This window comes from Anoplolepis gracilipes, chromosome 6, assembly GCF_047496725.1.
Source record: "Anoplolepis gracilipes chromosome 6, ASM4749672v1, whole genome shotgun sequence".
In the NCBI taxonomy this organism is placed as follows: Eukaryota; Metazoa; Arthropoda; class Insecta; order Hymenoptera; family Formicidae; genus Anoplolepis; species Anoplolepis gracilipes.
This window is the reverse complement of record NC_132975.1, coordinates 1,371,838-1,399,082: the sequence shown is the minus strand read 5'-3', so window position 1 is coordinate 1,399,082 and position 27,245 is coordinate 1,371,838. Positions and strand designations below refer to the sequence as shown.

Genomic DNA, 27,245 nt, shown 5'->3' with positions numbered 1-27,245 from the left:
TTGTAATTATAATTAACTCCCCTTTTCGTTGTTTATGTTATTATTATATATATTATTATATATATACTTCCCATCCTCTTCATTTTCACGTAGTCTTTCTATTTTCTCTGCAAGTACCTGTGTATTTTGCGGAACCGGTATCTCGTGTACTGGTACGGAATATAACTAGGTCGAACTTGCAAATTCCTTTTATTTTCTCTGCAAGTACCTATGTATTTCGCGGAACCGGTATCTCATGTACTGGTACGGAATATAATTAGGTCGAACTTGCAAATTCCTTTTATTTTCTCTGCAAGTACCTGTGTATTTCGCGGAACCGGTATCTCGTGTACTGGTATGGAATATAACTAGGTCGAACTTGCAAATTCCTTTTATTTTCTCTGCAAGTACCTATGTATTTTGCCGAACCGGTATCTCGTGTACTGGTACAAAATATAACTAGGTCAAACTTGCAAATTCTTTTTATTTTCTCTGCAAGTACCTGTGTATTTCGCGGAACCAGTATCTCGAGTACTGGTACGAAATATAATTAGGTCGAACTTGCAAACTCTTTCTATTTTCTCTGCGAGTTCTTATGTATTTTGCGGAACCGGTATCTCGTGTACTGGTACAAAATATAACTAGGTTGAACTTGCAAGGTCTTTCTATTTCTCTGCGGGTATCTATGTATTTTGCGGAACCGGTATTTCGTGTACTGGTACAAAATATAATTAGGCAGAACCTGCAAATTCCTTCAATTTTCTCTACGGAAGCAAATTTCTCCTGAATTCCATTTTTCCTCTGGTCCTTTAATTATTTATTACAATTTATTCATTACCTCTTTCTTTTTGTGCTATTCCTTTTTTTTTATTTTTTATTTATTTCCTTTCTTTCCTTCTTTTCTCTCCACTTCTTTCTCCTTCTCCCTCCTCTCTCCTCTCTATATTATGCATTTTAAATAATATAATTTCCTGATAAATTATATTAAATTATATTAAGAACATTATAAATTGTACTAATTAGAACTGTCTCGCCGAAAATAAACGATAAGTTTTCTGAAACATTTGCGTGGGTTCATAGTGGAGCCCGTTCATCCGAAACGTCTAAAGGCTAAAGCTAAACGTCTCCGCAACCGTAAGAACCGACGCGCCCGAAGAGTTTTGACTCAGGCGACAGCAAATTATAATTTTAAGAACAATATTTCTAATCTTAAGATAGAATTAAAAGGTCAAATTTTCCGCGAACAGTCATCACACACACACGCAGAGTCCCAGCCCCCTCTTCCTCATTCAAGAGAGCTGAAACCACCCCTCTCACCTGACCCTTCTCCTCGCACCCCCATCGACCTCCCTCCCCTTTCACATCCAGTAGTATCATCCTCGCACAAGCAACCCTCCCCATCGTCTCTCGATTTATCGGGGCCTTCTAACAAAACTCCCTCTACTTCCGAACCCCCTCCGTGTCCACCCTCACCAGCCTCTACCATCATCCTGGGAGATTCACTCCCATCTTCCCCCCGCAATTCACCTGATTCTCAGGAGGAATCGGATGAAATTTGGGAGGCCCTTCGTGATATTGCCGAGGTCGTCGTAGACCTCGAGAAAGAAAACGCGAGTCACGCTGAAAATTCTAAACACCAACAACCTCCTCGTCCTCCGCCTCAAGATCCTATCCAATATTTAATAAATAATCTCCCAAGGATCCGACATCCCCTCCCAAAAAGCTCGTATACAATCGGGCCTGGTCCTGTTGATTTGACAACATTGCACTCCATCCTTGCAACCAACCCGCCGGGATCCGTTATCCCATGGTTCCTCCCCGGTCTTAAATATCCCCTCGCCGTTCCGATGAGGCTCTCTGGAAGAAATTCCCTCCTTCTACGATTACCTTCGAAGAAGCATAATTCTTTTCCTGCCCCTTCCCTTAAAATTTAAATACTATTGTATAAATATCAGTCAGGTAACAAACCCTTTTTATTTTTCCATTTCCAATTTACCTGACTGACGTTCCTCCGAACTAATGTAACACCCGCGAACGCACACGCACACACACACTTAAGTAATTAATAAGATTAATTAATTTAATTAAAATGCCAATTTTTTGAATCTTATACATATATATATATTTGATTTTTTTCTTAATAAATGACTAAAAATTTAAAATATTAAAAATTCTAATCAAATTTATTAATCCTTTCTAACACATTCCCTGACTCCCAGATCGCACAAGGTCCCGTCCCGCATAACAGGGATTAACTTCCTTTACCAAAAAGGGATCACCGAACGAACGGCCTACTGACCTAAAAGAGACCCTGGAGGTCTTTGACCAGGTCCGGCCTTATACAGTTCGTTCGAGTCGAGAGCGTTAAGGTTTTACGCGTTTCGACAAGGGTAAGTTCTGTCCTTTCATTATCTCTTTCTTTTCTTTTTTTTCTCGAGTCTGGACGTAACACAGTAATGAAAAGTAGAAGGTTCCACTTAAAAAATTGAAAGTGACTTTCACGTAACCTTCAGATGACTATCCAAAATCAAACCAATGGCATCATCTTATGGTCTCCTTTGAACCCAACAACTTTTATTTAAAACATTTTTCTTTAAAATGTATTTTTCAAGCGATATTTGAGGTCGTCATTTAAACTGAGACGCCCTGTGCATATACAGGGTATTCGGAAATTAAACCAACAAACTTTCAAAGGTTGTCAGGGGTACCAAAAGGATCATTTTTTGCAAATGAACCTAGGGTCTGAAACGGCGCTAAGGTCAGGTCAAGATCACTTTGAATATTTTAAATAAAACCGCCTAGTTTTCATCGCATATTTTTGTAGCCCTCCTCGAAACCTTTTCAAAACATTATTATCTACTTTGGATCAGCCGTTTCAAAGTATTCAGTTTTTCTTCCGACCTTTTTCGAACGCTCTGTGTGCCATAGCATTGTAAAGACACGTTTCCGACCCTAGGTTTATTTGCAAAAAATGATCTTTTTGCCCCTGACAACCTCTGAAAGTTTGTCGGTTTAATTTCCGAACATCCTAAATATGTACTATATACAATAGATATATACAATATATATATATATATACAATATATGTATATATGTATATATATATATATGTGTATATGTATATATATATATATATATATATATATATATATATTAATATACTAATTATATATCTTAATTCTGCATTATGATTTCTTTACAATGAAAATAAATTTATATAAAAATATCTATATAAAATCTATATAAAAATATAAATGAAGAATCAGCAGGAGTGACAAGCAAATTCCAATATCACTATTACTAATACTAGTACTAACATTGAGAAATGAATTCTCATTCGTTGCATTGCTGTATGTCCACATACGCACAAACACTATTGTGTTGCAAGAGAAAGATGGCGTTATTGTCTCTCATTGTTCTCTTTATCACGCGGTGTTATCAACACGATCTGTGTTAGCTACACTGTAAATACAAATAGTACTACCCGTCATTGACATATTCTATCTCAGAAAACAAATGTTTTCATAAATATTTTCATATTTATAAATTTTTTTCAATGTATACTTTGTATCATTAGAATTTGCAATACAGGGACGAATTTTACATTTTACTTCTTAAAAAGGATAAATAAAATAAGACTTGGAGAGTAGTTACACCTGATCCGCGATAACTCGCAGTCAATAGCACATTTTTGGAGAGGACCTCGCACTTTTGTAGGTATAAAACATTTCCGGGTCAAATTGCCTGGAATTTTAATAGGTTGTAATTTAAGTGGTGCTGATAATAACTTTTTGAGTTATAACGCTTAAAAATTACAATATTTTAACATAAAGTACCTCGTAATGAAAACATATTTTATTATTATAGTGTTTTGGAAAGCTCTCAATATAAACTACAAGAATATCTAATGAAAGATAGGTGTTTCATTTAAGAAATTGAAGGTAACCTTCATGTGACTTTCAAATGACTATTCAAGATTAAACCAATGGTATCTTCTTATAGCCCTCTTCGAACCAAACAACTTTTGTTTAAATATATTTTTGATTAGACTTTATTTTGCGAAGATATAATAAAAGGAGTAATAGATTAAAATGGGATACCCTGCATAACACACATACACGCAGATATTTTATATATATATATATATATATATACAGGGTGTTAAAAAAGTCTGGGAACGGTCAAATATCTCGAAAACGAAACGTCTCTGAGAAAAATGTTTCGAACCAAAGTTGTAGGGTTTTAAGGAGGACATAAGATAGTACCATCGGTTTGACCTTAAATTTTCATTTGAAGGTCATGTGAAGGTCACATCGGTTTTTTTAAATGAAACACCCTATATATATTATTGCATATTCTTGTAGTTTATCTCGAGAGCATTTCAAAATACTATAATAAAATGTTTTTTTATTAAACACTTTTCGAGTTATAAGGCTTCAAAGTTGCAATATTTTGACATAAAATACAAGATATCTCGTAAAATATTCATTTGTCGATTATCTTACCCTAATACTTTTATGCACAGAATAATGAGACAAATCAATTGGTGTAATTAAAACACATAATTATGTTAAAGTAAAAATGTGTAATTCCTAGTTGCAAATTCAGATTTTTTCTTAAAGATAACTATGTGTTTTCTTTACATCAATTGATTTGTCTCATTATTCTGTGCATAAAAGTATTAGGATAAGATAATCGAAAAATGAATATTTTACAAGATATCTTGTATTTTGTCAAAATATTGCAACTTTGAAGCCTTATAATTCGAAAAATGTTTAATGAAAAAACATTTTATCATAGTGTTTTGGAAAGCTCTCAAGATAAGCTACAAGAATATGCAAAAATATATAGAATGTTCAATTTAAGAAATTCAAAATGACCTTCATGTGACCTTCATGTGACTCTTTAAGGTCAAACTGATGGCACCATCTTATATCCCCCTAAACACCATACAACTTTTGTCTAAAACATTTTTTCGAATTTTCCATATTTTTCGAGATATTTTACTGGAGGAATTAAAATGGGACATCTTGTATATTTCAAGCATTTATATACATATATTATATATTAATTTAATATACGTATGTACTGAGAAACAGGCATTTTTAAAGCTTTAAATTTACTTACTTTATCGTATCTTTTACAGTTTTAATCTTGGGCCCTATGCCTATAGATTTTTGATTAACATCATTTAAATTACAACATATTAAAAATTTCAGCCAATTTGACCGGGAAAAGTTTTATAAAATGTGCGAGGTTCTTTTATTTCGATCTAGTTTTAAAAACCCTTCTTTATATGTTAATAAAAACAATGATATTGATTACAAATATCATAATTTTATTATAATTTTATTATGATACTTTTATATGTCGGCCAGAATACGATAATAACGATCCTATAGTTCACAACCGACCAACAGAGATCTCTCCTGCCGACCCTTAAGAAACATAATTGAAGGATAAATAATACATGTATATTACATATTATAATGTACAAAAATTTATATTTATATTAAAATCATTAGATAAATAATAAATATATTAGATATATAAAATAAAAATTTTTATAGCTTTATCATTAAAATTAATATGTAGACAAATAAGATACTTAACAAAAAAGAATATCATCTGAAATATACAGTGATTCATATAAAGTGATCAATGTAAATATTTGCAAAAATTGAGGATATATAACAATTCTTTATACAAAAAATATTTGATATGAAAAAGGATGAAAAGCGACATCGTATAATCGAAACGATTTTTTTTGTAGATGGAGGCATTAAAAACATTTCAAGATCAATCTAGTTTTTTCTAAATCATCCTGATTTGTTCCTATAAATCGATTCCTTGCAATATTCTGCGTAAAAAATTATAAAAGTATAATAGCTAAAAATCGAATAATTTACTAAATATTATTTACTTTGACATAATTTTACATAAACTATGATATATCTCGTAATCGTAAAATATTCATTTTTCAATTATCTTCCCTCAATACTTCTATGTATAAAATAATAAGAAATAAATTAGTATAAAGAAAAGAAAAGACATAATTGTTCTTAAGAAAAAATATGTAGCTACATACTTGTTGCAAATTCATATTTTAATATATAACTTATACTTACGAATATCATTAATTATTATTGTATTGTCTAGTGCAACATGTATAGTAATGGAGCTCCATTCATCATATATGACTAATTTTCTGAAAAAAATATAAATATAAAGAATAAAAATTATTATAAATTTTTACTGAAATAAATATAAAATTAAGTTAAAAAAAAGACTGATTTTGTATTAATTATAAAATACAAAAAACAAATATTAATATAAAAAAAAATAAAAAATTTTATATTTTATAATATATGAAATATATTTTGTAATATTATGAAAATTTTAAAACTAAATTACTCAAACAATCTACGAAACTTGCAATATTTTCGAAAATATACGTTTTTTAAAACTTTTAGTTTTCAATGTTTTTCATATTAAATTGTATTTATTTGTGTTTATATAAACCTATAAGTTATAATGTAATTATAATATAACAGTATACTTATGTATACTTACAGTATACTTTTACTTTAGGAAAATTATATAGTTTTTAAAAAATACAAAAAAACTAATAATACATTAAAATACAGTAATTTATGTACATACACATATGTACATACAGGGTGTCCGGTCGTGACTGCCCCATAGCTCAAGGGCAGATAGAGGAGGTCAAACCGAATAGAAAAGTTCTGTACCATTTTGCGATTTTCGTGATAATTACCGAGAAATTAATTAATAAAGATAGACGAATCAGCACGAGTATCAACCCGCCACAAAAAAGATGGCCCGCTAAGTGCGCGCGGCGTAAGTAGGCGCCATTGTCTCGCGGTTAGGGCATAGACGAGAAGCGTTGATAAGAACAATAGATTATTATTTAGCAACCGGCCTAGCGGTGGGCTGTCCTTCTCGCCATTTTTTTTTTTTTTTTTTTGCGGCGGGCTGATACTCGCGCCGGATTTGCTGATCTTAGTTAATTAATTTCTCGGTAATTATCACGAAAATCGCAAAATGGTACAGGACTTTTCTATTCGGTTTCACCTCCTCTATCTGCCCTTGAGCTATGGGGCGGTCGCGACCGGACACCCTGTATATGTACATATATATTTATATAAAATTGTATTTGAGCGAAAATACGTGAACCTCTGTCTAGCTCTACTCTTTCACCAAGATAATATACCCAGATAGCCAAGCGTGATTAATCATATTAAACAGACTAATGCATTGCGCATGTTGTTATACGTTTGCTGTACGTTTGCTAACATAAGAATAGATCCGCAATATTAAATACAGCAACATGAGTATTTATATATTACGCAATTAGTTGACGAAATTTTGAGTGCAAATAATCAGCGAACTGAAACGTTATGTTATCAGCAACATGACAACAACTAATGAGATTATTTTTTCTATAACATCATGATGGCAACAACACAAATATAATGACAAGATAAAGATATTGACAAGATATTGATGTTAACATGTTGCCATTAATTTGCTGTTCTTAGAATTAGAAATCATGTGAGCTCAACCCGACAAGCATAATGCTGTCTCACCTTGTCTCTAGTTTTTCAAAATTAGTTGTTGCAACGATTGTCGACAACATGATTCCACAATCAGAACATTTGGCTATCTGGGTATATTATATGCTTGACAAAAATCTGATCACATTATCGATAATAGGTTAAAGTTGAAACTTCAACTTTCAAAATACTTTTTTAATTTTTTTCTGCAATGATTTTTCGTTAAGTTGCAGCAGTTTGAAGATAACCTAAATTTTTTTTATCGTAGAGATGCTCAAACTTTTGCCTCAAGTACTACATATACAGGGTGTCCATGACCACCCATACCACCTTTTTATTTTGGAAACAGAGCATTTTAGACAAAAATTCAGACAAAAGTTGTACGGTTATGAGAAGGCCATAAGATTGTACCATTGGTTTGACCTTAGATAGTCATTTGAAGGTCACGTAAAGGTCATCTTTAATTTCTTAAATGGAACCTACTATTTTTCATTACATATTCTTGTAGCTTACCTCAAAAGCTTTCCAAAACACTATAATAAAATATTTTTTCATTAAATACTTTTCGAGTTATAAGGCTTCAAAGTTGCAATATTTTGACGTAAAATACAAGATATCTCGTAAAATATTCATTTTTCGATTATCTTACCCTAATACTTTTATGCACAGAATAATGAGACGAATCAATTGGTGTAAAGAAAACACAGTTATCTTTAAGAAAAAATCTGAACTTGCAACTAGCAGTTACACATTTTTACTTTAACATAATTATATGTTTTAATTACGCCAATTGATTTGTCTCATTATTCTGTGCATAAAAGTATTAGGGTAAGATAATCGACAAATGAATATTTTATGAGATATCTTGTATTTTATGTCAGAATATTGCAATTTTCAAGTCTCATAACTCGAAAAATACTTGATGAAAAATAGTTTATTATAAGTGTTTTGAAAAGCTCTTGAGGTAACTTACAAGAATATGCAATAATATATAGGGTGTCCCATTAAAAAAATTCAAGGTGATCTTTACATGACCTTCAAACAACTACTCAAGGTCAAACCAATGGTACCATCTTATAGCCTCCTCAAAATCGTACAACTTTTGTCTGAAACATTTTTCTCTAAAATGCTCTGTTTCCAAAATAAAAGTGTGGTACGGATGGTCATGGACACCCTATATATACAGGGTGCGGCGCTAGAATCCGGACAAAATTCGATTTGAAGTTCTCGCCATATTATAATTCCGCCGGATGCGCTACGTGGAACTAATGTAGACACATATGTGGGTAATAAGTTCGTAAACAAAAAATAGCACACGTGTTGCATAGTGCAGAATATAATCGAAAAACAGCGATAATCGATAGCCTTCGCGCCGGACGAATGCTGCTTGAAATAATTATTGGTAAATATTCACATAAAGTCACCGCTTTCAGAAGTCAATGACCTTGACATATGTTGTCAAGGTCACTGTCTTGAGTAACGCTTAAAAGGTTTTAGCCGTCACTCGTTGTTTACTAAAAAGTTATAAAAATTTTTTTAAATTGACGTTTTTTGCAATTATTTTATCAAATACTGAAAATTAAAAAAAATGTTTTAAATAAAAGTTGTAGGTCTCTTCAAAATACACATTTTATATCGTATCCATTTTTATTATACGAGTGATAGTTTTCAAGAAAAACAACGATAAAGACTATAAACCTCATACAATATTAATTATAATATCATATATAATATAGTCTCACTGTATCCGCGCATACGCTTTCCTACCCACACAACAAATGGGTTGGGTTAGGTTATTTTTTTTGGAAGTGGAGCCCTCCGGAGAGGGGCGGAACCCACTGTATCCACGCATAGAAAGTCTATACGCAGGCATAGTGGATTCCGCCCCTCTCCGGAGGGCTCCACTTCCAAAAAAAATAACCTAACCCAACCCATTTGTTGTGTGGGTAGGAAAGTATATGTGTAGAAAGTGTATGCAAATATAAAATTGACTCTCGGATAATGTCAAGCTCTTTTGGTCCAAGGACATTTGGCCTCCTAACAGCCCCGACATGAACCTACTGGACTATTATGTATGGGGCGTTATTGAAAGGGTTACTAACAAGTCGAAACACCCTAATATGGTTTCCTTCTAGACCTACATATATGTATATATACAGGGTGAGTCACCTAAGACCGGCCACCCGAATAATTCTCACATTGTTGAAGATAGGAAAAAAAGTTTTAAGTAAAAGTTGTTCGGTTCGAAGAGGATCATAAAATGATGCCATTAGTTTGACCTTGGGTGGAGGCGCTTCGGAGATTTCAAGGTCAACCTTGTTTTTTTAAATGAAATCACCCCAATTTTTTTACATAAATCGATTCCTCGCACTATTCTGCATAAAAAGTTATAGGGATATCCCTTATACGTATGATAGTTAAAAACTTAATAGTTTACGAGATATTTCATATTTTATTTTGACATAATTTTGTGTAAAGTGTAAAATAACTTGTCAAATATTCATTTTTCGTCTAGTGTATCATATACTTTTATGCACAGAATAATAAGAGGAATTAATTGGTGTACAGAAAACACAATAATTCATCAATAAATGTTTCCGAAACTGGATATTCGATAATAAGTTATATAGTTAATAGTACACAGGTTAATAAAAAGGTAGTCAATAACAAAATGTAAAGGTAAACAAGCTTCAGTGGAATGTTTAAGATTCCAAACTATCCGTGTAGTCTTAGATAATAAAATTCCTTACAGTGTGCTAGTCTACATTGTGATAGGAAAGAGAATCAGTTGCTTTTCCATTATGCCTTATTTCTCAAAAGAAGAGAAAATTGATATGATCTTTGTTTACGATGAAAATGATTAATGTATTAGGCGAACAGTACGTATGTACAGAAACAAATTTCTTGATTGCACTTGTCCATCGCTTTCTGCTTATTCTAATGTAATAAAAATATTTAAAGAAACTAGTAACGTAGATAAAAAACAGTGAATACGAGCTAAAAGAACAACAAATGAAAGGCATCAGATAAATATCTTAGCAACAGTTGCTTTAAATCCACGTGTAAGTACAAGACAGCTTGAATGCGAAAGTGGTATTAGTCAAAGCAGTATTATACGGATTCTACATCGTAATAAATTCCATCCTTTTCATGTCTCTTTTCATCAAAAATTACACGGGACAGATTTTGAAAATCGCGTACGCTTTTGTGAGTGGGGATTGTGGAAACTTCAAAATGATGACACATTCTTTAGAAAAGTTCTCTTCACTGACGAAGCATCTTTCACTAATCATGGTCAAGTCAATTTACGGAATTTACATTACTGTTCTACAGAAAATCCACGGTGGTTAAGAGAGGCGAACAAACAAAAACCTTGGTCAGTTAACGTTTGGTGTGGAATTGTGGATAATCGAATTATTGATCCATATTTTATTGATGGAACATTAAACTGTAAAAACTACAAAAGATTTTTAATAAACGTACTTTCTATCTTATTAGAAGATGTTCTATTACACGTTCGACAAGTCTTATGGTACCAACAGGATGGTTATCCAGCACATTCAGCACGTGCTATAACTGCTGTTTTGAATAGAAAATTTGAACATCGTTGGATCGGGCGAATGGGAAATCATAAATGGCCACCACGATCACCAGACTTGACACCGTTAGACTTTTTTTATGGGGAAAATTGAAAGCAGATGTGTATCGTGATGCACCGACTACTAAAGAAAACATGCAGGAACGCATATAACGAGCTTGTGCTGCAATCGACCAGGATACACTTCAACATGTAACGCAGTTTGTTGATGAACGTGTGAGACAATATCTTGCTGTGGACGGTCGCCAATTTGAACACCTGCTTAAATAAAATAACAGATCGCGGTCTTATGTTATATCAAAAATAAAAATTTTAGTTTGATTAATAAAACCGCCAGTATTTTGTTTCGAAAATAATTCACAATAAAAATAATTTTCATTTTTCAATGTCTTTTTCTCTTCTTTTCATGTCCATTTGTTTAGACTATTTTTTTTAGACTAGCACACTATAAGGAATTTTATTATCTAAGACTACACGGATAGTTTGGAATCGTAAACATTCCACTGAAGCTTGTTTACCTTTATATTTTGTTATTGACTACCTTTTTATTAACCTGTGTACTTTATTATCGAATGTCCAGTTTCGGAAGTATTCATTGATGAATTATTGTGTTTTCTGTACACCAATTAATTCCTCTCATTATTCTGTGCATAAAAGTATGTGATACACTAATCAAAAAATGAATATTTAACAAGTTATTTCACACTTTACACAAAATTATGTCAAAATAAAATATAAAATATCTCGTAAACTATTAAGTTTTTGACTATCATACGTATGAGGGGTACCCCTATAGCTTTTTATGCAGAATAGTGCGCGGAATCGATTTATGTAAAAAAATTGAGGTGATTTCATTTAAAAAAACAAGGTTGACCTTGAAATCTCCGAAGCGCCTCCACCCAAGGTCAAACTAATGGCACCATTTTATGACCCTTTTTGAACCGAACAACTTATATTTAAAACTTTTTCTCCTATCTTCAACAATGTGAGAATTATTCGGGTGGCCGGTCTTAGGTGACTCACTCTGTATATGTACATTTATACAGGGTGTCCGATAATAATCGCCCCACCTAACCTTACCTTTCTAGGGCAGATAGAACGGGTCAAACTGAACATAAAAGTCCTGTACCATTTTGCGATCTTTGTAATAATTACCAAGAAATTAATTAACAAAGATTGACATATTCGCGCGAGTATAAACGCGCAGCGAGAAGGCCCATCCCACTGCTATGTGGTTACTAGGCGCGCTACTCATACGCAGCCATTGCCAGTCGTAGACCGCTCCTCTTATCATTCAATGAGCGCCTAGTAACCGCGTAGCAGTAGGATGGGCCTTCTCGCCGCGCGCTTGTACTCGCCCGGATTTGTCAATCTCTGTTAATTAATTTCTCGGTAATTATTACGAAGATCGCAAAATAGTACAGGACTTTTATGTTCAGTTTGACCTGCTCTATCTGCCTTAGAGAGGTGGGGCAATTATTACCGGACACGCTGTATATACAGGGTGACCCATTTTAATCTATCATCCAAATATTTCTGTTCCTTTGCATTTTACAAGAAAATGTTTCAGACAAAAGTTGTATGGTTTCTAGAGGGACATAAGATGGTGCCATTAGTTTGACCTTAAAGAGTCACATGAAGGTCATGTCAAGATTATTTTGAATTTCTTAAATGGAACATCCTATATATTATTGCATATTCTTGTAAGTTACCTCGAGAGCTTTCCAAAACACTTATAATAAAGTATTTTTCATTAAGTATTTTTCGAGTTATGAGACTTAAAAGTTATAATATTTTGACATAAAATACAAGATATCTCGTAAAATATTCATTTTTCGATTATCTTACCCTAATACTTTTATACACAAAATAATGAAACGAATCAATTGGTGTAAAGAAAACATGTAATTATCTTTAAGAAAAAATCTGAATTTGCAACTAGCAGTTACACATTTTTACTTTAACATAATTATGTGTTTTCTTTACACCAATTGATTCGTCTCATTATTCTGTGCATAAAAGTATTAGGGTAAGATAATCGAAAAATGAATATTTTACGAGATATCTTGTATTTTATGTCAAAATATTGCAACTTTGAAGCTTTATAACTCGAAAAGTATTTAATGAAAAAATATTTTATTATAGTGCTTTGGAAACCATTTTATGGCCCCCTCGAAACCATACAACTTTATTCTGAAACATTTTTCGATATTTCGCTTAGTTTACGAGAAAATTCACCGTACTGTTTAAAATGGCCTACTCTGTATATACATATATTTGTGTGTGTGTATTACCATAATGAAAGTGTAAAATTAGATAGATGTTCACGTATTAGCCCTCAAATATCATTTATACAATTTATAAAAAATCTCATTAAAAATGTGTTTAAATAAAGTAAAATTTAATTAAGATTCCTTCGTATATATTAAAAAGTACATTCATATTCCATACTTTAATACTTGTGCAATGGTGTTAGGACCAAACCATTGTCCAACTTCCTTTCCTTCAGACGCACCCATTAATGCAATTTGATGAATGGAAAAAGCAGCAGCTCTTTTATCTTCAAAGCGACTTAAAATTTTCAGATATGTGTTATTCCTTGTTTCTGGAATCCATTGCCAATCTTTACCTGTAAGATAAATAAAAAATGCTATTATAGGGATTTTTTTTATATAGCTGCACAAATATCATATAATTATTATAGAACTCCATAGAAGGAGGTGTATAAACTAACATACATTCTGTTTAATAAGAGTATGGCCGAAATAATTTTTAAGCTATTTATTATAAAAAAATAAAAAATACATATGTACTACTCAATCAGTACTATAACGCTCTTAATAAATCATATTAAGTTGTCGAATTTGTTACCACTGTTGTCAATTATTGCCTGATCTTCGAATAAAGATTACTGATGGATGATCGATTCGATTTTCAGAAAATCGTCTTTTTTTCTCCAAAATGTTTTTAAATCAATTCTGTCCTGAATAATTTTTTAATTTTTCAATAGAGAATCGATTTTTAATCCACTGATGTTTATTTATCAATTACTACAGCTACCATTTATACAGCATTTATATCCATTTCTTGAGAATTGAGTCTGTTAATAAATATTCTTAAAAAAAGATTTAATAAATAAAAAATAGGTAATAAATAAAACAAAAATTTTAAAAATTAAAAAAAATTATTTTAGTCTGGTTAAGATATTTATGGTTACAATATTTATACAAATCACAATAACTAACAATGATTTCCTAGATAAGGACTTGACTTGTAATTAGTTAATCTTTTGAACGCTAGTTAGCAATAAGAAATCGTATCAAGAAAAACAATTTTCGTTTTTTTTATAAAAGATTAGTGATTATTTTATGCTGTATACTTTAAATCTAATTAATACGTAAGAATCTTGTGTGAAAAACTTTACTGCATAAACAAAGAATGCAACATTGGTGAAACGCCTACTTCTTCTGTTTTTGTCAACTTCGATTGACAACAATCAAAAGTAAACAAAAAATTGATTATGCGTGACTTTCTAAATTGTAATGAAAAACTTCTGTGTTACCTTTATTTTTAAATTATGTATTTTCATTTTTATTCTTCTTAAAATAGACTTCATGTAGATTGAATCATTTTTGTATAAATGTCGTCAATTAATTTTAAATTTAGTAGATATATTCATAAAATAGAAACCAATATATTTGATTACTCATTATATGTAATTTTTTAAGTCGATTCTTTTAGTCCAATTTTTTAAATAAATCTATTCTAGTTATTCCGATTCAAGAATCGATTCAAAAATCAATATTTTTTTCTAAAGGATCGATTATCATTATTTTTTACACAGATTTGTATATATTATTTCAGCAAAGGCTGTTCAAACAGATTTTGTCAATGCGTACTATAAATTTTTGTTAGCAGAAGAACTACAGATTATATACAAAATGTGTTTTATCAGATAATGATGTCAAAATGTTAGCAGAAATGTTACAAAACCTGCTGATATAATTTGATAGCAGGTCAGTAGCAGAAACAGAGTAGGATTTTACAGAATTATCATAGCAGATTGGCGGTAGAAACACAGCAAGACTTGCGTAACGTAGTTTGATGTCAGATTGATGGCAGAAACCGAGCAGAATCTGTAGCTTTAGTTCATTTGCTTAGTTGCGTTATGCTATTGGCTATCTATACTCGTATTCATACTTTCTATACTCAAATTTTTGTCATGAACGTATATAAAATCTGCAAAATGCGACTAATAAAATAGTAACAATTACATCTTTATCAGTTCAATTTTTGATAATCTCATATAGAAGATTCAAGTACATATATTGAACCGATTTTTGAAAAATCTGGTAAATAAATGTGTCCAAATAAATGAAAAAATCGTCTAGTCCCAGATAATAATTCTTGCGCGTAAAACCTGAGTTTTGTTCGTGAGATATGTTTAATCGTGTATATTGTAAGTATGTGATTACCCAAAAATAATTTTACGCATAAATATCTAACAATTCATGCACAAAAATGGCTCATATTGTGCAAACAAAACCCTATCCAAATGCGTCGTCCAAGTGATAACAATTTACGCGCAAAATGGGTTATCTGTCTATTATTTATTTAAAATATAAATAAGAGTTTAATTAATATTAACTATAAAATATTCAGTTTTGTTTTATCTGTATTATATTAATGTGTGATTAATATTTGAATTTGTAAAAAAAAAGCATCCCATGTGGACATATCGACGTCATTTTCTGATCTCATAAAACCTAATTTAAGACGACTAATTGGTCATTTATGATAAGAATTTATATCATTATGTCATTACATTGCTACTTAAGATTTTTCATTTCTATTAAACTAAAGGTATAATAACATCGAAACTCTTTAAGTTCATTTAAATGTACCATTTTATATAAATGACCAAAAGATTCTGCTCGATTTCTGTCAATTTGATGTCAAAATGCGTTGCACAAATTTTGCTTGATTTTTGCTGTCAATATGTTGTCGGCTTATGTCAACAGGTTCTGTCGACAGAACGCAAGTTTAATGCAAATGCAGTTAATGCCAATCTGTCACAACATTCTGCTTGAATTTGCTCGCAACCTACTAACATTTTGCTTACAAGGAAATTATATTCTCCAGCGAGAAAAACATGCTTGATCTGCGCATAGACAAAAAAGTAGGAATCACGTGATGCGCTACTTATTGTTAGTGTCATATTGGCATTTGCCAATTTATGCAATACTGTATTTACGGCAATACGACAGCATGGTGGAAAGCTTTCCTGCGCAAAACGGACGAGTTTTCGTTCAAACTGTGGATGTTCTCTCGCTGAACAGAGTATAGACAGCTAATATGGTTGTACTTTGTTTGGTGACAGAAGAAGTCTGATTTATGTAGGCTGTAATCGGTAACTTATGTCGGAACTGATAAAGTTCAACATTGGGATTTCAATGTTTTCGTTCATGATGAATTTATGCGTGTTACAATTGCAGATCTGCCTAAATCAAACTTATATGTTAGTAAGTGCACCGATGACTGTTAAAGACAGCCAGTCATGAGCAAATTTTCATGATTATCAAGGGGATCCAGGAGGCTCGGAGATAATTGAAGAACGGTCACGACCGTTTTTCACATTGCAGATAATTACACTGGCTATTTAAATTATACAAATATTTTAACTCATTCTGCTCATCCTTATTTTATGGAAAATGTATAGATCTTTTATAGTTGTCTCAAGAATTAGAAAATAAATGTTTTATTGTATCATATTACTGCTTTTTTGCCAACAATATATAGATTTATTTTACTTGTAATAGTGCACAGCAATTATTTTCAAGTAATTAACTGTATATTACTCTAAATACTGTAATATTACTGTGATACTATAATTTACTTAAATATCACGCAGTGAGGTTTTTCCATAAAATTGACAGTCTTTACAGTATCTCATCGGTGGTAAGTGTAAGGAATTCTTACATATACATTAAGAAATTCTTACTTAATAACATTTACACTTACATTAAACCAAATTGTAAATGAATGCCCTAGATTCATTTGCCATATTGCTGTTAGCAATCTAGGTTAATATATAAAAGTCTGTTGCTTCATATTAATAGAATATATCAATTAATGCGATATTAATAACTGATATAATTGTGTTCATATTACACGCACGCATACACGCACGCACGCACATATGTATAAGCAAGTTCTCTTAATATGTTTAACTTATTGCCAAATGTATGTTTAAGGATACGGATTCAAAAAAACTATGCAAGTTTCTGTTCAGACATCAACTATATATTTTAAAGATTGCGAAGACATATTACGTTTACATAATGAAGTGCAATGTTACAAAAAAAATTGAAACGAAGAGAAACACAAATTGTTAAAATGCAACAATTTTCTCAGGAGAAAAGTAATTCTAATAAGGCAAACCTATATAAGGTAATGCAAGAACATTTAAATGAATTTTCGTTAGAGTTATTTTGCAATGAGCTTGAGAATTCTATAAAGCATGCTGATTACGCGTTATTCTTCTATAATTAGAAATTTTGCTCTACTTTTATTCACCCAAAACATATAATTTTTTGCGCTTGCCACTAAATTGCACTTGCCACATGCAGCTACCTTGAGAAAATCTTTGGCAACATATAACTGTGGTGTAGGATTTCTTTATCATTATCAAATATACATGTGAATTTTATTCAAAAAAAGATGAATGTCGCTTTGGCAGTTCAAACACTCAGTTCGTCAGTAGCAGATGCGATAGATTTTTTAAGATTAAATGGCCATAAACAATTTTACAATAGTGAAGCCTCTACAGAATTTATAATAATATTTGACAGGTTGTTTGGCATAATGAACTTCCGTAATACATTTGGTATAGGTTTTAAAAGTCCGATGAAATTACAAAATATGCAGTATTATCAAAACATTTTTGCAGAAAGTGAACGGTACATCTGGCAATTGAATGTTGGAATTGTCTATTTTAAACCACTGTAGAAAGACGTTTGCATTATTTTTTTATTAACATGACAAGTTTTCTAAATTTAGCTTCTGATATACTTACTAACAGTACATTACCTTTATCATATTTTTTAACATATAAATGTTCATAAGATCACATCAAATTGTTTTTTTCATGTATTACATCTCGTGAAGGTTAGAATAATAATCCTAATGCGCTTCAATTTAAATGGGCATTAAGAAAATTACTGTTTCGCAATAATATACAACCCAGTATAAATGCAAATTATAGGTGATACATCTACAATATTATCGATATTTGAATATCGACAAGCAAACGTTCTTTATTACATGACACTAATCTAAATATAGATGAAGAAAACAGTGACATTGAAAACATAATGAGTTTAGTAGATCAATTCAGGAAAATATATATTATATAAGTGGATTTATAATTCGTAAAATGTTTAATAAATTAACTTGTGAGCATTGTCAAAATATTTTACTAAGAAGTAAAGAATCAAATGATCAACAAAAGCTTATCGATATTAATCACTATGCTGTTTTTACGTCATTTATTAGCAGAGATAAACTATTGTTTCCTTCACATGGTGTATATAAAATACTAAGATATAATGAAAATGTTTTTAAAGGAAAAATTCAATGCGATTTTATGGGAAAAGAAAACTTTAAAAATAGAATTGTGCGAATTGTTCTTCAAAAATTTACCTCAGTGAAGTTGGCCCCTCATTTTCAAAAATTCAAAAAATTAATTAAAGTTCTGATAGCCCCCTTAAGAGTTCTAGAGTTCTCTATCGGTTTTAGAAATAGTTCAAAAATCGATATGTCACAGAGGATTTGTCCTCGCGAAACATAATGTTTTGCGCTGATCTTGCCGCTTTTTAATATTTCTTGCGCTAAAATAAATAACGAATTGTCTGTTTCTGCCATTGTGTTTTTATAGATATTGTAAGAAGCAAGAGCACATATGACGACTTGTAATATGGAATCAAATGCGCATGTTTCTCTTACTACAAAATGTACACCATTGATGCGTATAGAATTGCATAAGCTACCATTCTTAATCAATGGTATGCCGACTGCATATTCTGAATTTATATGATCCCAGTCTGAGCAATCATCGAAATAAGTCACCTTTTTTTGTAACAAGACGTTCGATGGCGATATTAGTAGTAGCGACATTAGTAGCTTCATTTTTGCGTGCTGCCATTTCATTTAATCCTCTCCAAATTTCCATTTCGTTCCACGAATCGAGAGCATCCATTGCTTCATTATGATCTTGTATAGTTTGTGTGGAAGCGAGACGATCACACGAGTGGGAGTCTATTGACCACGTCGCCAATTGGCCAGTTTAAAATGAGGCTCTCTGATTGGTTAATCGTTGCTGATGACCCTAGCATCGGTCGATATAAGTGTGGTCAATCGTGACGTGGTCAAACGGGACGCTCCCGATCACACGAAATGTTGTCGGTAGAGAGTGTTTCATTCTCTGCCGACAATATTTCTTTGCCATTCTCTATCGAAACATTTTCAATCGCGGAAGAAGATTTACTTTCTTCACAGTTAGCCTTTCCTGATAATAAAATTGTTTTACCACGTAGATATTGAACGTGCCGTAAAACAAATTTGTCTACTCGCATAGGCAGTTGGCCATCAAATATTCTGGATTTTAAATTTGCAAATTCGGCTTCTACGCAGGACGATGTAGCAGTATCTTTGCCAATTGCAAAAATAGGTTTCATGATGGCAGTCCATAATGGTAAATGTTTTAATAATATTTTTATGTTACTTATCATCCGGTATATAGAAAGCGTTTACAGTGCTTCCATCTTGTGATTTAGACGCAATGATGCTTGCTTCGTTTATGATTGACTCGGTCCAATTTGTCCAGCTGATAGATAAATCATCTTCTTCCATTTGTAATTCCATTGCATCTTCATCATTATATATGTCCTCTATTTCAGTGTGTCCTTTTATTATTGTATTTACATGTCTCAAATGGATTTCGGAATCTAAATGCGTGTTATCTTTTTTTTGTCCTGTTTCTTGGCTCAAAGCTACAATCAGAACTGATTTTAACAAATTTTGTACTTCTGCAAAAGATGTCATTCGACAAGCGTGAGCCAGACTTCTTAAAAAGAACTGCCTGACTTTCGGAGGCTTTCCTCTGAGACAATTCCATCTTACTATCATGGCTATTATGTGACTGACATCCAACCTAATATAGCAGGAAGGCTTAGATTGTGATATTTTTAAAACCAGTATGTTGTAACAACTTTGCATATAATCTGCGAGATCGGCTAATCTCGCAAAGGCTATTAGAAACGCTATTAAAAGAGCTTTACTAAAATCACAAACTGCAATTCGTGGTATCGAGGCATTGCGTAATATTTCTAAAAGAAAATACGTGATTAAAGCAGGATCGTGTTAGCACTTATCACTTGAAAAATCGGACCGCTTTCCGTTTTATTTGCACATATGCATTGATATAAAAATATGTGCGAAGATTTCTGTCCTTCGGGAAGTCTTATTTTTTTCACAATACTCCCAGTTGCGTCAATGGCAAAATAAGATTGCGATTGTTTATTGCATATTTTGTATAATGTCTGTTGTTCTTTTGTCCAGTACATGCAATAAAACGGATCTAATCCCATGGATTGAATGACTCCCAGAAGACTAGTGTATTTCGCGAGTCTCAGATTTAACAACGGATCATTGCTTTTAATATCTAATCGTTTGTACCATTCTTCTTGCTTTGCTTTACGTAAAACGAAGCCATCGTAAAGCATGGGTGGAACTTGATCACCAAACTGGATCAATCGTTCGGCTTCTTCTGTTCTCCACAGACTGACATCTTTTCTGTTATCAATAAGTTCACCAGCAATTTTTACGTCTGTGGTCACCTTTCAACTGCCGCTTCTTTGTATATGCAATTTCAGGCTGATAGTTTTGTAAGTGACATTTAAATATTGCATCTCTCTTTTTGCCCGGTTTGCCGTATAAAAAACCTGTCAGTTTTGCTTTGCATTCCTTACATTTTGCTGAAAAACACGCATAACATTTTGCATCCTTTGCAGCATAAACTTTAGCTCGTTTGAATGAGAAAGCACATATGATTTTAGTTTGCTTCCATATCTCTTCGGCAAAAATGTAGGACCACTTCCCTGATTTTAATGTAATATATTCCCTTTCGCCGTATATTTTTTTCGAAGGTTTTATTTCAGACCAATTTTCAGCAGAAATTAAGAGGCTAAATATTTGCTCGTTTATAATTGAGCAATCGGATATTTTCAATGCGCTCTCTTCCGATACATTGATTGTGTCGCGATTTATTTTAAATATACGTAAAACATGATCATATAAACCATTACGGTTTTCCTTTAAGGTAGTATAAACATGCTTTGCAGTCATACGTGAATTGTTTTGTAGCATCGCAAGCGATATATTATCATATATCGCGTTAGAAGGAGGCAATATTTTTCCATTATCATCTATAGTTTTGTGCTCTGAGCGAGCCAACAATTCGGCTAACAGTTTTTTATCATACATCTCTCATATATAATAATAAAAAAATTCTTATAATAACTCTTACAATAAGAAATAATCTATAATCTAATTACTTATAATCTATAGCCTATAATAATGACCTATAACCTACAATCTATAATCTATAATATGTGATAATAACAAGAAAAAATGAAAAGGAAAGCAAGAGTTGTAATGACGATAAAATAATAATATACGAATATAGTAGAATATAAGATTATCTAAATACACTAAAAAAATTAAGGGATCACTTTAAAACTTGCAAATTTTGTCGATTTTTAAATAGCTATATCTCAGCTTCGAAAGGTCGTAAAACGGTGTTCCACAGCGCATTTTAATGGGTGAAGTGCCAACTTTAAGATGTGTGAGGTCGCATTGCTCGCCTCATCGAATTGTATTATGTCTGAGGTCTAAAGTGAGATCATAAAAAAATTTTTTTAATTTCATGACTTTATTATGATCATGCGCGGAGAAAGCAGGGATCAGATAAAATATGCCTCTACATTAGCTTTAAAGTGGGCACCTTCCCCTTTAAAATGCGACCAGGCGCAATGTTCTATCGTGTCTAGAAGCCAAGTTATCGAATTTTATAGTCACCCCTGCATTTTACACGAATTTTGGCAAGACCGCCGGCATTCGCGTTATCCAATATGCACCACGGGGAGGTTGCTCGGTCGAATTTTACACATCATGTGTATGGTGTATGTGTGTGTTAAGTGCGTGTTAATTATGATGCGTGCGTATGTGTGACTTGCGTGAAATTGTATGTGTTTGAGTGTTTCTTGTTTTTTTTTTTTCAACATGTGTAGTAATGTTGAATGCATGAATGATATGAATGTTTGTGTGTGTGTGTCTGTTTGCGTGATTGTGGGGGTGCTATTTAATTTAAAATGAGGTGTTGCCACCCTGTCGGTTAATTACCTCATTTAATCTATCCCTCATATTGATGCAGCTACTGATTTCTGCTTGAGAAATTTCCTGCCAGATCTCTTGGAGGACTCTTTCCAGCTCGGCTAATGTTGTTGGTTGTCTTGGACGATTTCTCAACTGTCGACCTATCAAATCCCAAACGTGTTCGATGGGATTCAAGTCCGGGCTCATCGCTGGGTGATGGAGGACAGTGATGTTATGATCCCGCAAAAATTATCTTGTCACCGCAGCGGTATGCGGACGAGCGTTATCATGCATCAGGATAAACTGACCTCCAATTCTTTCCCGGAATGGCAAAACCTGTGGACGGAGAATCTCATTAATGTATCGGATTGCTGTCATGCCTGGAGGAGGTATCACCACTAGGTCCGTACGTTGAGTTTGTGTCAGGCATAAATGTAAAGAAGGTATCGCATTAGCTCTCAAGCTTCTAGATTTTAATACGAGAGACGCAGTTCATTAAAAGATGAGACGACATCGACGATCTCAACGAAAATCAAGTGGCTCAAGTAATCGCTTTATTAGAAGATGATAAATCTCAGCGATATGTTGCTAACAGATTTGGTGTAAGTCAATCTGTCATAGCTCGTGCTTGGGCTCGCTACCAAGAAACTGGACTTTACCAACGAAGAGAAGGCCAGGGTTGTAGGCGTGCGACATCCGATCGAGAGGACCGTAACATTGTTAACGCAGTTCTGAGAGAACGTACAGTAAGTGCTCATTACATCAAAGCCAATGTGTTTCCAAATCGCTACATAACCGATCAAACCATCCGAAATCGTCTAAGAGAAGCTGGCCTAAGATCACGAAACAGAGCGCGTGTGCCAATGTTGACGGCTATTCATCGACGAGATCGTCTGGAATATGTCAGAGCTCACGTCAACTGGACTCAGAGGCAGTGGATTCGAGTCCTTTTCACAGATGAGTCTCGTTTTTCTCTCTTCACTAATGATAGACGAATTCGTGTCTGGCGTCGACGTGGAGATAGATTCGACCGTGCCTGTGTAGCACCAGTTTGAGCGTTTAATGGAGGCTCGGTGATGGTTTGGGCAGGGATCACAATGACTCAACGTACGGACCTAGTGGTGATACCTCCTCCAGGCATGACAGCAATCCGATACATTAATGAGATTCTCCGTCCACAGGTTTTGCCATTCCGGGAAAGAATTGGAGGTCAGTTTATCCTGATGCATGATAACGCTCGTCCGCATACCGCTGCGGTGACAAGATAATTTTTGCGGGATCATAACATCACTGTCCTCCATCACCCAGCGATGAGCCCGGACTTGAATCCCATCGAACACGTTTGGGATTTGATAGGTCGACAGTTGAGAAATCGTCCAAGACAACCAACAACATTAGCCGAGCTGGAAAGAGTCCTCCAAGAGATCTGGCAGGAAATTTCTCAAGCAGAAATCAGTAGCTGCATCAATATGAGGGATAGATTAAATGAGGTAATTAACCGACAGGGTGGCAACACCTCATTTTAAATTAAATAGCACCCCCACAATCACGCAAACAGACACGCACACAAACATTCTCATTCATGCATTCAACATTACTACACATGTTGAAAAAAAACAAACAAGAAACACTCAAACACATACAATTTCACGCAAGTCACACATACGCACGCATCATAATTAACACGCACTTAACACACACATACACCATACACATGATGTGTAAAATTCGACCGAGCAACCTCCCCGTGGTGCATATTGGATAACGCGAATGCCGGCGGTCTTGCCAAAATTCGTGTAAAATGCAGGGGTGACTATAAAATTCGATAACTTGGCTTCTAGACACGATAGAACATTGCGCCTGGTCGCATTTTAAAGGGGAAGGTGCCCACTTTAAAGCTAATGTAGAGGCATATTTTATCTGATCCCTGCTTTCTCCGCGCATGATCATAATAAAGTCATGAAATTAAAAAAATTTTTTTATGATCTCACTTTAGACCTCAGACATAATACAATTCGATGAGGCGAGCAATGCGACCTCACACATCTTAAAGTTGGCACTTCACCCATTAAAATGCGCTGTGGAACACCGTTTTACGACCTTTCGAAGCTGAGATATAGCTATTTAAAAATCGACAAAATTTGCAAGTTTTAAAGTGATCCCTTAATTTTTTTAGTGTATTTAGATAATCTTATATTCTACTATATTCGTATATTATTATTTTATCGTCATTACAACTCTTGCTTTCCTTTTCATTTTTTCTTGTTATTATCACATATTATAGATTATAGATTGTAGGTTATAGGTCATTATTATAGGCTATAGATTATAAGTAATTAGATTATAGATTATTTCTTATTGTAAGAGTTATTATAAGAATTTTTTTATTATTATATATGAGAGATGTATGATAAAAAACTGTTAGCCGAATTGTTGGCTCGCTCAGAGCACAAAACTATAGATGATAATGGAAAAATATTGCCTCCTTCTAACGCGATATATGATAATATATCGCTTGCGATGCTACAAAACAATTCACGTATGACTGCAAAGCATGTTTATACTACCTTAAAGGAAAACCGTAATGGTTTATATGATCATGTTTTACGTATATTTAAAATAAATCGCGACACAATCAATGTATCGGAAGAGAGCGCATTGAAAATATCCGATTGCTCAATTATAAACGAGCAAATATTTAGCCTCTTAATTTCTGCTGAAAATTGGTCTGAAATAAAACCTTCGAAAAAAATATACGGCGAAAGGGAATATATTACATTAAAATCAGGGAAGTGGCCCTACATTTTTGCCGAAGAGATATGGAAGCAAACTAAAATCATATGTGCTTTCTCATTCAAACGAGCTAAAGTTTATGCTGCAAAGGATGCAAAATGTTATGCGTGTTTTTCAGCAAAATGTAAGGAATGCAAAGCAAAACTGACAGGTTTTTTATACGGCAAACCGGGCAAAAAGAGAGATGCAATATTTAAATGTCACTTACAAAACTATCAGCCTGAAATTGCATATACAAAGAAGCGGCAGTTGAAAGGTGACCACAGACGTAAAAATTGCTGGTGAACTTATTGATAACAGAAAAGATGTCAGTCTGTGGAGAACAGAAGAAGCCGAACGATTGATCCAGTTTGGTGATCAAGTTCCACCCATGCTTTACGATGGCTTCGTTTTACGTAAAGCAAAGCAAGAAGAATGGTACAAACGATTAGATATTAAAAGCAATGATCCGTTGTTAAATCTGAGACTCGCGAAATACACTAGTCTTCTGGGAGTCATTCAATCCATGGGATTAGATCCGTTTTATTGCATGTACTGGACAAAAGAACAACAGACATTATACAAAATATGCAATAAACAATCGCAATCTTATTTTGCCATTGACGCAACTGGGAGTATTGTGAAAAAAATAAGACTTCCCGAAGGACAGAAATCTTCGCACATATTTTTATATCAATGCATATGTGCAAATAAAACGGAAAGCGGTCCGATTTTTCAAGTGATAAGTGCTAACACGATCCTGCTTTAATCACGTATTTTCTTTTAGAAATATTACGCAATGCCTCGATACCACGAATTGCAGTTTGTGATTTTAGTAAAGCTCTTTTAATAGCGTTTCTAATAGCCTTTGCGAGATTAGCCGATCTCGCAGATTATATGCAAAGTTGTTACAACATACTGGTTTTAAAAATATCACAATCTAAGCCTTCCTGCTATATTAGGTTGGATGTCAGTCACATAATAGCCATGATAGTAAGATGGAATTGTCTCAGAGGAAAGCCTCCGAAAGTCAGGCAGTTCTTTTTAAGAAGTCTGGCTCACGCTTGTCGAATGACATCTTTTGCAGAAGTACAAAATTTGTTAAAATCAGTTCTGATTGTAGCTTTGAGCCAAGAAACAGGACAAAAAAAAGATAACACGCATTTAGATTCCGAAATCCATTTGAGACATGTAAATACAATAATAAAAGGACACACTGAAATAGAGGACATATATAATGATGAAGATGCAATGGAATTACAAATGGAAGAAGATGATTTATCTATCAGCTGGACAAATTGGACCGAGTCAATCATAAACGAAGCAAGCATCATTGCGTCTAAATCACAAGATGGAAGCACTGTAAACGCTTTCTATATACCGGATGATAAGTAACATAAAAATATTATTAAAACATTTACCATTATGGACTGCCATCATGAAACCTATTTTTGCAATTGGCAAAGATACTGCTACATCGTCCTGCGTAGAAGCCGAATTTGCAAATTTAAAATCCAGAATATTTGATGGCCAACTGCCTATGCGAGTAGACAAATTTGTTTTACGGCACGTTCAATATCTACGTGGTAAAACAATTTTATTATCAGGAAAGGCTAACTGTGAAGAAAGTAAATCTTCTTCCGCGATTGAAAATGTTTCGATAGAGAATGGCAAAGAAATATTGTCGGCAGAGAATGAAACACTCTCTACCGACAACATTTCGTGTGATCGGGAGCGTCCCGTTTGACCACGTCACGATTGACCACACTTATATCGACCGATGCTAGGGTCATCAGCAACGATTAACCAATCAGAGAGCCTCATTTTAAACTGGCCAATTGGCGACGTGGTCAATAGACTCCCACTCGTGTGATCGTCTCGCTTCC

The 27,245-nt window shown here is 33.3% G+C and overlaps 1 protein-coding gene across 15 annotated transcripts in view; it reads right to left on the bottom strand.

Moving 5' to 3' along the window:
- Atg4a (Autophagy-related 4a) overlaps window positions 1-27,245 on the bottom strand; it is a 278,503-nt gene that overhangs the window by 231,203 nt on the left and 20,055 nt on the right. For 13 of the 15 annotated variants that reach the window (XM_072894313.1, XM_072894307.1, XM_072894302.1 and 10 more), the window contains 2 exons: window positions 13,606-13,783; window positions 6,108-6,187 (listed from right to left, as the gene is read on the bottom strand). In XM_072894313.1, coding sequence (XP_072750414.1) covers window positions 6,108-6,187; window positions 13,606-13,783 — 258 coding nt within the window. Of the gene's footprint in view, window positions 1-6,107; window positions 6,188-13,605; window positions 13,784-22,614; window positions 22,924-27,245 lie in introns of all 15 variants that reach the window. The other 2 variants (XM_072894315.1, XM_072894316.1) reach the window with 2 other exon arrangements.